General features: G+C 42.7%; 1 protein-coding gene across 1 annotated transcript in view; it reads right to left on the minus strand.

Moving 5' to 3' along the window:
* The window catches only part of VPS8 (VPS8 subunit of CORVET complex), a 1789524-nt gene that overhangs the window by 635504 nt on the left and 1138811 nt on the right, over positions 1-15209 (minus strand). Inside the window, exons 33-34 of the mRNA XM_085648738.1 lie at positions 12796-12885; positions 10369-10415 (exon numbers count right to left, since the gene is read on the minus strand). Coding sequence (XP_085504864.1) covers positions 10369-10415; positions 12796-12885 — 137 coding nt within the window. The remainder of the gene's footprint in view (positions 1-10368; positions 10416-12795; positions 12886-15209) is intronic.

Here is a 15209-nt window from a genome sequence, read left to right on the forward strand (position 1 = left end):
TTTGAATCATTCTTGGATAATAAATTGCAAGCATCTGCCAAATGACTATATTTGAAATATTTCCAAGATTCCACCCAAATGCTGCGCAGATTTCGTAGTCTCAATGCAGACTGCAATCTTATGGATGGCAGCAGAGTGTTTATGTGACTAGCGGCAGAAGAGACAGACCCATAATGCCTTCCTATATGCATTTGCATGTATTTATCTTCAAGTATGTATTTTCTATGCATTCATATAGTACAGAGACAACCATGGAAGACAACTAAAGCTCTCAGGTCCAACCAACATCAAAACCAAAAGCTGTAAAACAGTATATTAACAATCCCACCTTGCAGGTTTAGTGGTTTTCACAATAAACACATCAAGCCAACTGCCTTTGTTGTACTTCTCATAATACATAATGAGGCCTATGGTCTCTAACTTAACTTTTCTGAAAGAATCAATCAGACAATAGTCTTTGCTATTGGCTTGTCACCAAAACCAACTCAGACCTACTCACTACATTGAGTGTAAGCTTACCCACAAGGCAATCTTTAGAGCATCCATAAAATGAAAACCATGTGCAAAGGTATAGTTGGCAAACTAACATACAACTCCTCCTGTAAGGACCTATCAACGATTATCTCATGGAAAATCAAATTGTTTGCTACTACTGTTTTTTCAGAGGGGCGAAACACCAAAACCCTTGTCTATTGTGAGAAATCTAGGATTCCATGTAACAAAATGCATTTCTTTAGGCTGTAACAATGTAATACCAATCCACCCTTAGAGGCATACTGACTTTAGCATTCGAGTTTCCTGACAACAAATTAGCCAGGCCTACAGCCTTTGTAACACATTTTCATAATAATCAGATTAGGCCTATGGGGTCTGACACAACTTTTCACAATGAACCATTCAGGCCTATAGCCTTAATCATTGGCTGCTGCATTGTGAATAAGCTTTAACACAAGGCAACAATCAGGTATACGGTCATACAATTACATCGTACAAAATTACAGTTGGACAAAAATATACTACCCCTCGATCGACTGGTTACAAAGGATTTTCTGGGCACATGGAGTGAGTGACCCATGACCACAACGTACCCAGCTAGGCACGCAATACGGTAATATGTTCTCACACAACACACTCGCTACTTCACACTGAAGAGCTTCAGTAGATGCATGACGCTGCGTTTAATATTTCATTACTAACAGCGTTTCTCAAACTCCATTGTTCCTGGGTGGATATGTAGAAGTGTATTCAGAGAGCTTCAAAGGGATAGTAAACCAGATTTGTAATCGCCCGGGATTTGCTCGCAGGCATTAGACTGCAATTTTCTTTTCTTGATTAAATGTCTGAAAAGTTATTATGCAGAGATTGAGTTCGACTGGACCCTTAGGCTTCTTATTTTGAAGAAACGCTGTTCTACACGCCTCTGCTAAAGCTAATGAAGGGGAAGAAGGGACTGCGATTCTGCTGGCATTTAAACATTTAATCGTAATTTTGAATAGCTATTACCTCCTTCTTTTATTTCACAAGGATATGTTTTAATTAAGTTTTACTTCCTATATGCATATAATTATTAAAAACAATTTAACCTAAGAAAAACTTAATATACAACGCAAAATAAGATAAAAAAAGATCACGAATGAGGCCAGTCCATCAATGTTAATATATATTTATTATTATTTCATTTCTAAAGTGCGCCAACACCAACATCGTTTCTTGGCGATGTAAATAATTAAGCGGAACGGATGAAGGACAGGCGCTTTTTACATTTGTTGATCTCCAGCAGGAGCGTGTTCCAAAGTTTGGGCACCAGATGGGAGAAGGAATGGAAGCCTGATCGAGCTCTACACCAGGGGCACATTGAAAAGAAAGGGGTGCCCAGACCAAAGAGATATATAGGGTACTAGAAGAGACTTTAATTTAAACTTTCTAGTCCACAGAATACCTTGTGGGCTAGGTAAATGCCTGTTTCACTGGTAGGTAATGAAGTCTCAGACGATATGATCTAAAACTGGACACTATAGAAAAGAAAGTAGTAAATTAAAAAAATAATAATGTAATATATTTTAGTTTACCTGGAAGCGATGTTAAAAATTTTTTATATATCTATATATACACACACACACACACTCACGAAATGAATGTGTATTACTGAACAGTTAAAAAAAACTGATGCAATCCTTAAACAAGATAATCAATTATTGATACTTTCCCTAAATGTATACACTGAACTCATTTCACCGACAGCACTTTGCAAGCAACGCCCTGGATTACTTTAATATAAAGTCAAAATGATTTTCGATTGTATATTTGGGATTAACTAGACACTCTAGAGGCAGGCCCTCTCACCAACAGCTGTGCATGCAGAAAAGAAAGAAGCATTTCGCCAGTAAACACACAGAAATGAATCTTCGGAAAAGCAAATCAATCGTGACTTTCCCGAGACTGCTGCCCTGCTGCCCAGAGGACCCTGGCCTGCTCGCGTTTCGAGATCAAAATGTTAAAAAATATTTATGAATCAATCCTATTTCTCTCTCTAAGTAAAATAGTTGATTCATAATGTAGATGTGGCGGTGACGCGGAATTTAGAGATTCAGTTTCTACTGTCATTGCGCAAAAACATCCACTCCACAGAACAGAGAGGCAGCGAGGGATCTGCAGATGTGTTGGTGATTCGGAATTGGTATGCAGAGTACACGGAATATTTTTAAAACACTTAGATTAAATATCCACCAGAAAAAGCAATGCCAAAGTTAAGCACTGTTTCTTCTGATGGACACACATTTACCCCCAAATTCCACCCCTTGTGAAGCCATTTAGTCCATACTAAAGCAATGCCTCCTCCAGAGAGTAGGGCGGGGGAACAGACGTACACAATCACAATACACTAGTAAGTCTTGCAGGACAGAGCCGGCCAAATGACCCGGCCTATGGAGATGGGAATCAATGCAGTGAAACCTGGTAAAAGTATTGCACATGCCAAGGAGGCAGCCTGGCAAGAGTCCAAAACTGCAACACCCAGGCTAAAGCTGTGGTGGCCACTTTTGCCCACGTAGAATCAACCACAAGGCCTGAGATCTTCAGAAGGGGCTTTCTTGGTCAAGGCATAACACTGTTTGATGCAAAAGACAATTTACCTTGATAAGAAATTTTCAGGACTGCCTTTCCTTTCTTCGCACCAGAAAACCCAACAAGCAGTGGATCTTCTACCCAGTACTCCATAGTCCTATCAGTGCAAAAACGAGGGTCCACCACCAGTCTAAGCTGTATAATCTTGCCTTCTTATTAGATGTTTGCGGTGGAGATAAGAATATCAGGCGAGTGACAGACTCACACGCCACGTCGATAGGTGACACAACTTTCGCAAGAGTGGAGGCCTGGGTCCTAAGAACTAGCTTCTCCAGGAAAAAGGTAGTATGAGGAGGCTGAAATGACAAGGCTGCAGCTCACTGAGATGCTGCTTTAAGAATCAAGAGGCTCAGAGGAGCAGTGGAGAGGCACAAAAGGAGCACACATCAGAAAGGTCAGAATCAAATTAAGATTACACTGCAGTATAACAAAGGGAACCCTAGAAAACATAAGCAAAAGTAATTTTAAAAAAACAGAACATAGGCGATTTGAATAATGAGGGCTGTTCAAGCAAATGAACAAAGGCTGAAAAGGTTGATAGTTAACTGGCAATTGTACCCACCACAACATCTTGCCAGGCCTAACAAACCACATACAAGAGAACATCAGGCAGTTTCACCTATAAGGGTTTGACTTGCTACTACTAAAATCAGGTGACAGATTTTTCCCAAAAGCCTGAATATACAGGCTTGGTAGAGGGGCGGCAAGCAGACAAAATTATATCTACTACTTTTGATGAAAGATGAAACCATTCTCAGTTGGTTTCGCTCAATCTTAATGCATGGAGGTGTAGATTGTGGCAGTATGGGTGTAAAACCCTGTTTTGCTGTTGGGACAGCGTATCCTCCCGCAGTCAGCCAAAGTGGATGGCATATGCACAGTAAGAGTTCAGAGTACCTGGCGCTCTGTGCTCAGTTGGGTCTATAAGAACAATCTCTTTTCACCCATGCCTGTCTTTCTTCAGCACCTGCAGGATGAAAAGCAGAAGTGGAAAGACGTACAGGAGATTAAGCCCCACCGAAGGCAGAACGCACCTCCTAGAGACCTTCAAGAGGGAAACTCCTCAGTGGAAGAAGCTAGACACTGAGTGCCTAATTACTATGACCACCATCTCAGCGGGTTGTAAACCGACCGCCATGCAGTCAGCAGTTCCACCCACCAATTTAAGATGCGACCACTGTGTAGGCGGATGGAAACATCCCCTTTTCCACTGCAGCTTGTGCTGCGGCCTGGAAAAGGGCCACAGCATAAGCCGAAGTGGAAAAGGGTATGTTTTGAAACATCCATGCACCGTGTACCAGGCACCATGTGGTGACTAGCACATGGGGCATGGATGTTTGGAGGATGCACCACAGGTGCCCCCCTTTCCCCCCGGGCCTCATGGCACAGGCTCACAGGGATGGAGGCCCTGCTAGGGGCCCCCAAAGTTTCTTTTTGACAGCCTTTCGATGGCAGTCGGACTACCAGAAGGCTGTCGGAAAGGGACATCGCAATCCTTACAGCACTGAATGCGTAGTCACCGCTCCTATTGTAGGAATTATGATTCAACCGATGGGCTCCTTGAGCCTTTCGGACAGGTTGGTCAGTACCACCAACCGCAGTGGTCGGACTGACCGCATCCTAATGAGGCGGTTGGACTGATCTGCTGAATGGACGTCAGAACGACACCGACGACCTGTCAGTGGCAGTCGAACCGCCATCCTAATCAGGGCATGAGTGTTTTCGGAGGTAGCAAAAAGGGAACACAGGCCCCTCATAGTCAGCAAATTGGCACCTACTCAGCGTGTTAGCCATGATGCTGATGGATGCTACAAGATGATTGACTGTCAAAGAGATCCAGTGAAGTACTACAACTTTGGTGTCCCCAGATAAAGGGCCCTTGACCCCATGCCACCCTGCTTGTTGCAGTACCACATGGTGGTTGTACTGTCTGTTATCATGTGGACTGACATGCCCTTGATAGAAAGAAGAATTACCATTAAAGCCAGAATAATGGCATGCAGCTCCAGAACATTTATGTCATGATGCTGCACCACAGGAGACCAGAGGCCTCTGATTTCCACCCTGTCCATATGATCTCCCCAACCAAGAGACAATGCATCTGTAACCACTGACTTCCAGAGCACATAAAAATACACATTCTGCTGATCCAGGGTCACCATCCAATTGTCGAAGTCCAAGGACAGCAGTAACAGTGCCAGGATCATCATCTTAAACTTCTGTTTCTTGAGAAAAAACCCGGAGGTCTGAGATCAGTCTCAAGCCCAGTCCTTCTTGAGGACCAAGAAGCAGCTTAAGTAAATAATAAAATACATAACATGATAAATCTTCAGTTAGAAGTCTTTATCAGAAATCAAAACTTCTTTGGAAAGGATACTGGTCCACCAGAGTCTAGGTAAAAACAGGAGTAATGTGAGGAGGGGTGTCCAAAAAGAGAAGGACATAACTAACTAGCTGGAGGAATCATAAGGTTGGACTTGACTGGCCCCAGTTGCCTGTTTGAGGGAGTTTGGAAATGTTGCCTTAAGACAACGAGGATTGATGCTTCTGTTATTCTCAACTCTTTGCATTGCGTCTAGCAAACACAAAAAGTCTGTGCAAGTTGCTGGATGGGCTGCGAAGACTGATGCTGGGGGAAGGCGAGGCCTCTTGGGTAACATTAAAACTTCTTGTAACGCTGGTATGAATAGCATGCCGGGAATGCCAATCTCAAGTAGCAAGCAAAAGCTCTCCTGTTTTGGAAATGATCCAAAGCTATATCTGCCTTTCCATTAAAAAGTCTGACTCCATCAAAGAGCATATTCATCAATGATTCCAGTGGAGCACACCCAGTCATGGCATCTGATAATTATGCTGATGCCTATTACACAAGCAACCAAGTCTGTGGTAAATCTAATTAGGTGTGGATTGTCTGGCATCAGGTTTCTGAAAAAACAGACTGTGAGGCCTATCCTGAGAAGGGTAGTGTCTGGGCATTGAGGAACCTAGCTTGCTTTTCCCATACTTCTTTAACAACTTGCTCCTTGACTTCATCTTTGTCTTACCTGATGAGAACGATCTGGACCAGGACACACTACATGACCTGGATCAGGACTGACACCACTTTTTGTGCTCGACCGCATTGAATTTGGCTTCCCACTGCCTGATTGTTTTGGGGTGCATCATGGAGCATTTGTAAAATGACTAGGAGTCATTTTTAATGACAAGGCACCGCAGGCAGATGCGCAGATCCACAAAGGGCCTCTGCTTATAGCACGCACAATATGATGCGAAACCTGTCATCTTCAGGGTTAACATCCCTACACTATAGCCCAAGTTTGTGTACTACAACCAGAGTCCAGATCCACGTCTAAGGGTGCGGTAAAATAGAAGCCAACGTCAGCACGCAGGGCTCTTAGATAAATGGGTCTTCATGCCATCACATCTGGAGGCAGGATGGAGACAAAAAATAGGCTAATGGCATTATCTGCCAGTGCATAGGAGGTTTTGCACAAGTTTTCTCGATCCAGTCAGGCATCTACTGAGATTCACAAGGTTGGGAGTTTACAGTTATAAGTATCCATAGGAAAAAACATGCACTAACAAACTCTCTGATGCCAAATGTTAAGGCCAGGTTAACAGACTGCCTCCCTGTAAGCAGGCTATGATCTGGGTTTCCCCAGGCTGATAGCTTCACCTACATCAGCCCCTCCAAAAGTCTGTCCAAAGTTTGAGTATGTATGCTTAGTAGTCTGGTGGAGGTTAACATGTATTTACACTGGGGAAAACGAAGACCAATTCCACGGTAGTTTTCTTCCCAACATTTGCAAAAGATATACTAAAGTAAGGCCAGACAGGATGGAAAATCAGATTTCAGGGATATGTCAACTCCCCTGGTGCCCCAATAATAGAATGTTCTAGAGATGTGACATTGTCTATCTCACTATCATTAGGTGTTTTGCTTTGAGGGCAATCCCCTGGAAACCTCAAGGCACCTCCATTAGACCCAAAGACATGAAAAATAGTCTAGTCTTTTTCTGGCAGTGCTTGTTGTCACACACTTGTTTCGTAGCTGTGTGTAGAATGAGATCAGCCACAAGCACAAGAGCATGAAACAGGAGTAAGATCCTGGTTTTGCACAGGTGTCCATCAGCACATCAGAATGAGCCCTGTTAAATGGGAAAATAGTTTGTCAATTTGTCTTTTTTGGATTAAGGATCTCTGTTAATAGATTTGTTTTGACCCCTTTTGTGGATAAAGTGAGATGCTATAGCTCTGGTCTCTCCTGATCACAGTTGCGTTGAAGGCAGATTCCACTGTTGCTATTGCAGCATTAGGGGAGGAAAGGACAATATCCAGGCCACTGCCCTCTTGCAGGTCATGGTACAAGTTTTATGACCATAAATCTCATCATCAGAGTTATCGTCATCAAATTGTTGGGATGTAGGATTAAAGACATGTAGTTTGCGACCTCAGAGGGGGTTAGAGATGAGTCTCAGAGTCAATAAAAGGATTAACTCCACTTCTGGCATCGATAACGCCATTGCCAGCAGCAAGGCTCAGATTGGTGGCTTTAGCCGTGACGCCTGAACTGGCTTCAGATGTTGCGCTAAGGTCGGAGTTGGCGGAGACGAGCTCGAAGAAAGATACGCCTATTTAGAGGTCGAGTGGCACAGTCGGAGGTGGATTCGCCTGCGGTAATCCACTGGAGGCCACATTGAATCCTTAAGGTCTGAAGGAGCTTCAGAGGGGTACCAAAAATCTGGTCGATGGCCAATCCCATATCCAGGACCTGTTATGGCATTGCTGATGGTCTGTGGAATTTTGGCAACCTCAGGTGCAGAGTTGGAATAAGTTCTGAAGTTGAGTACCAACTCTGTGGCTAGGAGTTACCTGGAGCTTCACTTGACCTTGAACTGTGAGAGTGGCAGGATGAAAGAAAGATGTGTTTGGACTTCTGTTTCTTTAGATTTTTTGAACTTTGTTATTTCGATGATGATTGATCACAAGATCAGCCACAGGATCGAGAACTCGTCCGCGCCCACGACCAAGATCGAGTCTTCCTAAACTTCCTTCAGAGTGCAGCAATGGCAAGTTTGGCTGCGTGATCACGGATGGTCTTTGGTTCATCTTCGCGTAGCAGTCACACAACAAAAAGTCATATTTGGAGCAAGGACATCAGAAACCAACATCATGGGTGTCGGTCACTGACATTTGGCAATGACAGCCCCAGGATTGTTTGAAATCTGTGGTCTTATTTATTCATTTATTTATTTATAAAGCGCACCATTCATATGAAGGATATCACGGCACTAGGATGGGACATCTCTTGTTGGATTTTGAGGGAAAAGAATTCTGTTAATACTGACAGGGTAGATGGAGCTCTGGATCCGCGTCGGAAGGCATAGAGAAAAAGATACTAATGTCAGAGGGCAGAGGAGGCACAGATCGAGTGGCCCAACCATCACATCTGGGGCGGGACAGAAACGACAAAGAGCCGCACAACACCACCTACTCACGTACAAGGGAACTGCTATGGAAAATACTCCAGATCTAGCCTGGTGCCTATGAATAATCCAAGGTGAGGAATATATGGGTAGAAGTCTTTATCAGAAACCAGTGATGGCATTATTTATACTTGGCTGAGAAAAATGCATGCACCACACTAAGCCAAAGATGTGCACTGGCATTTTGTTTGTGCTAAATCAGACAGTGTAGGCAACAATAATACAGCCAAATAAGTGACAGATAATAAAGGGATTAAGCCAGAAGATCGGCACCTACTACAGACTGAGAAGGTACCCAAAGAGTCACAGGTAAAACAGAGTCTCCACACAGTTTACAAGAGGCCCTGCTTGGCATGAAAGTGAGAAATCTGCAGCATGGACTATTTCTATAGTTTATTTCTTCAAGTTTAAGACACTAGAAGGGAAACATATTGAATAAGCTTGGCATTTCTAGAAGACTTAAATGGGATATGCTAAAACCGCTCCTGGCTCCCTGACTGGACTGCTGTGAAAAGTTATTCTGTGTTTTACTTTTAACTATTCAATCAGTCACTGGTAATTGGGAGGACTACATTCATTTTTGGCCACCATGCCACTCCAGGCAGAGATCAGCAATATGCAATTCAGAGCTTCTCCTGCTGCAATAAGAACAGTCCAACTGAACTGCCTGGACAGATGAATATTAGGATGCATGAATTATAAAGCCAAGGAACTCTAAGGAGAAGGAAGCAGGACTTAAAATATATAAAAGACAACAACTGAGTACATTACCTACTTTGTAGTTAACATATATGGTGCATTATTAAAAATATTCTTAGGAAAATACAAATGTATTCATAACTAACTGACAGGATTAGGTCATTCTAGAAACATGAGAAATAATCTTCAGTGAGCAGGACCCACTGGTGAAGCATGCTTGAATAAGAATATCAGCGCACAAGCTTCTGGAAACACCCGAAAACCGCTTTACATCAGTTAAGCCTTTTAATCCTGTTATGGACATGCCCTGTCCTTTCATTAGTTCTTGGGAAGTATTTAAGTCATATGCATTGTTAGCTAGAGGGGATTGTTCTGAAACGGTTGTTGTGGCCTGTGTAACTTCCCACATCTTGGTGGTGACCCTGTTTACTAAAATAATATGCTTCACCATGAAATTCTAGAAGGGACAACATCTTTGTGGCATGCACACATTGCACACCCTTTAAATTGCACTGGGATTAATCCTTCTGAAGAGGCATGCCATGCACTGACACATAACAGCACTTCTCTACTCAATCCACAAGATGTATCAAAGCCTATTTATATGTGTTTGTCACCCCAGTCTATTGCATAAATTGCCCATGTAGATCAAATCAATCACTATGTGTCACTAAAGAGGACCCAATATGACCTGTTTTGTGATACACAAAACAAAATTAATATTTCACCACAGTCTATTAAATAGGTAGAGAAAGAAAAAAAAATAATGTCTGTCAACTTAGGATATTTTAGAACGAAGGCAAGCAAAGATTACAAAGGTTTAATGTACGGCACTATATTATTTTGGACCACAGTATCAAAATGCACTGACCAATTATAGTTAAAAAACAGGCAAAACAATGTTATGTGGACCATAACATCTGAATGAGTCTAATAATAACTACATATTTATATTCCATTACAACTTTTCTTTACACTCCTCCAACTTATAAACATTTACCATCCGATGTCAAAAATAGTCAAACACTGCTTCTTGAAAACAATATTAATATCAACATACCTCGGATCAAGGAGGCTTCTCAAGAATTGAAAAAGCAGAAACAGGTCCTAGATAGAAAGAAAATCCAAAGTTAAGACAGTTTTCCGACTATATTATGAAACAAAATCACTCAGTAATGGCAACGAAAAAAGGGTGGCAATGGGCATGCCAGCATAAAAAGATGAAAATAGAATGCAGTAGACATTGACCTTAAATGCAAGGGTTAACATAAGGCTAGAATAAGTAAACTATTTTTTACATGGGGTATCATCATTTACATCTACCATCTAATGTCATGAGTATGTGTATCTGCCTTTCACTGATGCTGTAACCTAACCATCATCAAACGATTTGTGCTGCTATACTAAGATTGGGTAAACAACAAGAGAGATGGCCCAACACGTTCCAGGGAACTGGGCTCTTAAGACCAATAAGCAAAGAAGAAATCCCCTGGAGATAGACTCACATGCACTTCAAATCTTTTTTTCCACATTCAAAAGGCTCTATATTACCCCTTTTTCCAAGAAACAGGCACATTCTCATCTACGTGCCCCCATACAGTGGCATAAAAATAAACCCCAAGCTGAAATGTAGTGCTCGCACAATTTTTATTTATAAAAAATTGCAAAAAAATGCCTCAATCCATACACAGGTTAAAAACTCTCAAATATTCAATAAATACAAAACAATACAAGCAGATTAAAAGTAGCAATTTTTACAGTACAATGTCTTCTATAAACACATTAAAACACATTTTCAAAAAAGCAGAGACCCATAAAGTACAGTTGTAATGATCTGTTGAAAATTCATATGATCCAAACACAATACATTATATGTAGGGAGCCTTTAATAAAAAGAATGTTTTCCTATCTAAGTGTCCCTTGTTTTTTTTGGATTCTTGGTAGGTGAATGCGTCGACGCGTTTCAGTGGTATGGCAACTTGTTTAAAGGAACCACCTTCTTCAGGACAAGAATTGTTAGACGGTCACGTTTTTCCACATTATAAATATTATATCATAGTAACCGTAAGATTGTATCCCATGATCCGGTTATGTATTATCCTATCCTAGATCCTTCCCTTGTAGTGGGCTACTTCACCTCACCGGATCTCAGGGTCTGATGAATGTGACATATATCTTCACTACTTTTGTGTCACCAGTGTTATGCCTCGCCTTTCCTCTTTTCAAATGCACCCAATGCTTAGTATGTTGCAAAATAGAAAACGCTTTAGATGGCTTGATTTAAAATACTTTATTATATAGTTAATGTGATGTGGGGGTCCTTTATTCTACCCACATTTCGGCAATATCCCCTTAGACTTCTGATGTGTCTATCCAGGTATGCAAATCGCCACGTTGTCTCCGTCTCGCAGCGTAAGGTGGTGGAAGAAGGACGCTGCGAGACGGAGACAACGTGGCGATTAGCATACCCGGATATACACATCAGAAGTCTACGAAGACATAGTACTGTAAAAATTGCTACTATTAACCTACTTGCATTATTTTGTATTTATTGAGTATTTGAGAGTTTTTAACCTGTGTATGGAGTGAGGCATTTTTTTCCCATTTTTTATAAATAAAAATTGTGCGAGCACTACATTTCAACTTGGGGTTTATTTTTATGCCACTGTATGGGGGTACGTAGATGAGAATTTGCTGGTTTCTTGGAAAAACGGGTATTATAGAGCCTTTTGAGTGTGGAAAAAAAGATTTGAAGTGCATGTGAGTCTATATCCAGGGGATTTCTTCTTTGCTTATTATACTAAGGTTGGGACAGCATGTTCAAAACATAAAAAAAACAACAGCATCCATGGCACAGGTAACAGCAGTGTCGAGGGACCGCCTAGTTAGAAACAGTGCAAGTTTCTTTAACACAAAAAGAACATGTACAGCACCTGAGGCAATACTATCTTACTCACAAACAGAACATGTTTACAGGGACAGCAGAAAACCAAACATGCACCCAGGTACCTACTATGGGTACCTCCTGGCCTAGAGGTAGGTCTGGAGGATAGAAGTCTCTGAGGAGTGCTTTCGATCTTCACAGCCTGAGGTACGCAATATTTTGTGCAAGTGTACTGAACATTGTTTTTTTGGGGTGAAATTTGTGCCTTGATAGAAGATTTCAGGAGATAGATTGGAAATCCTTCCCCAGTTACATCGAATGAAAAAAACAGGTAGCAAAACAGACAGCTACACATGTGTTGTTAAACACTTTCAAACAATTAAACATTAATCTAATTCTTCTGTATGGAACAAACATAAGCTATCGTGGTAAGTAAAAACAAAATTCCAGTAAAAAATAAGGAGCTTATGTAGTTTTCTGTTTATGAGTCGAGAAACAGGAGTGACATGTCATTCTAAAGTAGAATTACCATTGAAGTGAAGAGAGGCAGTGAAGGAAATGAGACTCATATCACATTCATTAATCAATAGGTTAATAACGTACCTGGATCTTTGTAATGACTGTTTCAAGTTGCTCACTGAAATGGATGGCAACCATGTCAGCAGCTTTGCATGGGTTCAAAGCTACAAGGTCCTAAAAAACGGATAACAAAAGTAAACATTTACTTATTGTATTCACTAATTAAAGCACACTGCTAAGATGGCCACATTCTTTGCATACATTTGTAATACATTATTAAGTTGTCGCTGACTTTACATAAAATACTGTTTCTCAAGAATATTAAAAATCATTTTCAAAATGTGTAATTATGGTTAGATTTATACCAATGAACTCAAACAATACCAGAAACTGCTCTTCTTAGCACCAGTTTAATAGCACATTCATAGCACGTTTGTGGCACCACCGTGGTTCCATCACCAGAGTATCACCACGTGTCCTAGCTAAATGGATTATAAGCAACATTCACAACAGAAACACTTTAATTACCAAAGGGCAATATTCTTTATGATAGATATGATTACTCATGACAGTTCCTTACTTGAACCAATTCCCAGACACAATAATAGGCTGATAAGTTTTTAAGAGCACTCACCTACACTGGCATCAGAGGAACTATCGCATAAGTTACTTACCTTCGGTACAGATATATCTGAAAGAAACATCAGTTAGTGATAAATTCCTTACCTTAGAATATCCCCAGGCGTCAGACTGGATCCGGAAAGTTTTAGTCAGCAGTACCGCTGCGTGTCGGAAGGTGGCGTCGTGCGGCTATGCGTCCGTCGCTGGCGTTGTAGGTGCCGAGATGACGTCACGGAGACTACTTAGGCAGCACCCACGCGCGCTGACATCAGTTCTGTCCACGGCTTTCCGCGCCAGGAACGCAGACCCATGCAAGAAACTGACCACTGGTGCCATGACACTAGGGCCCAGAAAGGGATGACCTTAACCCTAGAAATCAGTTCGCAGAACGGGGAGGATGGATGGGGCGGTAAGGAATCTATCACTAACTAATGTTTCTTACAGATATATCGTTACCAAAGGTAAGTAACTTGTGCATCTGAAAGAAACACGTTGGTGATAGATTCCTCACCTTAGAATAGATACCCCAGCAATACCAACCTCGGCGGAGGGTCTGCGAACCAAGATCAGACCAGAAAGTCTCGGAGAACAGAACGGCCAAAGAAGACGTCTCTCCGGACGTGGCTGTCCAGGCAGTAGAGCTTGGTAAAAGTGTGCAGCGAGGCCCACGTAGCTGCCTGACAGATGTCCTGCAAGGGAATGCCGCGTCCCAACGCAGTGGTGGCTGCCGTTGCCCTGGTAGAATGGGAACGCAGCCCCACAGGAGGCTCCTTCTTAGCCAATGAGTAACAGGCTTTGATGCACAGAGCGACCCACCGAGAGATGGTCCGTTTGCGCATGGCCGACCTTTCTTGGCACCCACGTAGCCTACAAAACGTTGGTCCTCCACCCGGAACTGTTGTGTGCGCTTCAGATAGAACGAGAGCGCACGTTTTGGGTCCAGGCGGTGGAACCTCTCTTCCTCTTTGGAAGGATGCAGAGGCGGAAAGAAGGTTGGGCAAAGTGATGGTCTGCCCGATGTGGAAGGGCGTGACAACCTGTGGCAAAAAAGTCCTTAGAACCACTTTGTCCGGATGAACAGAAGAGAAAAGGAGGTTTCGAAGAAAGAGCTTGGAGGTCGCTCACTCATCTGGCAGAGGTGATAGCTACCAGGAAAGCCGTCTTGAGAGTGAGAAGACGTAAGAGACAGTTATGAAGTTGCTCAAAGGGCGCGCATATCAGATAGGTCAAGACAAGATTTAAGTCCCATTGAGGCATGATGAAAGGCACGGGAGGAAACGTGTGTGTAATGCCTTTCAGGAAGCGATTAACAACAGGAGACCTTACAAAGAGAAGGCTGATCTGGAAGCCGTAGAAAGGTGAAATGGCCGAAAGATAACCCTTGATAGTGCCCAGAGCAAATCCCTGCTGGGCCAAAGAGAGAAGGAACAGAAGAACCTCGAAAGAGGGCCCGAAAGGGGATCCACAACCTTTGCCATGCACCATGCCACAAATTTGTTCCACCTGCAGGCGTATACCGTCTTAGTGGAGGGACGTCTGGCTGCCAGAATAATATCACAGACTTCGGAAGGAAGGTCGAAAGCTGTCAACTGTCGCCGCTCAATCTCCACGAATGGAGGTGGAGGCAGGACAGGTTCAGGTGGAGGACCGTCCCCTGCTGCTGCGACAGAAGATCCTCCCGAAGAGGCAGCCGGATCGGGGGATCGATCGCCATGCTGAGTAGCTCGGGATACCAGTATCTTCGTGCCCCAATCCGGAGCCACAAGAATGACTTGGGCCCGATCGCGCCGGATCTTCTTCAGCACTCTGGGCAGCAATGGTATAGGCGGAAAGGCGTACAACAGACCGCAGCTCCACTAGTGACAAAAAGCGTCGCT

Source organism: Triturus cristatus, chromosome 3_2 (genome assembly GCF_964204655.1).
Source record: "Triturus cristatus chromosome 3_2, aTriCri1.1, whole genome shotgun sequence".
NCBI lineage: Eukaryota > Metazoa > Chordata > Amphibia > Caudata > Salamandridae > Triturus > Triturus cristatus.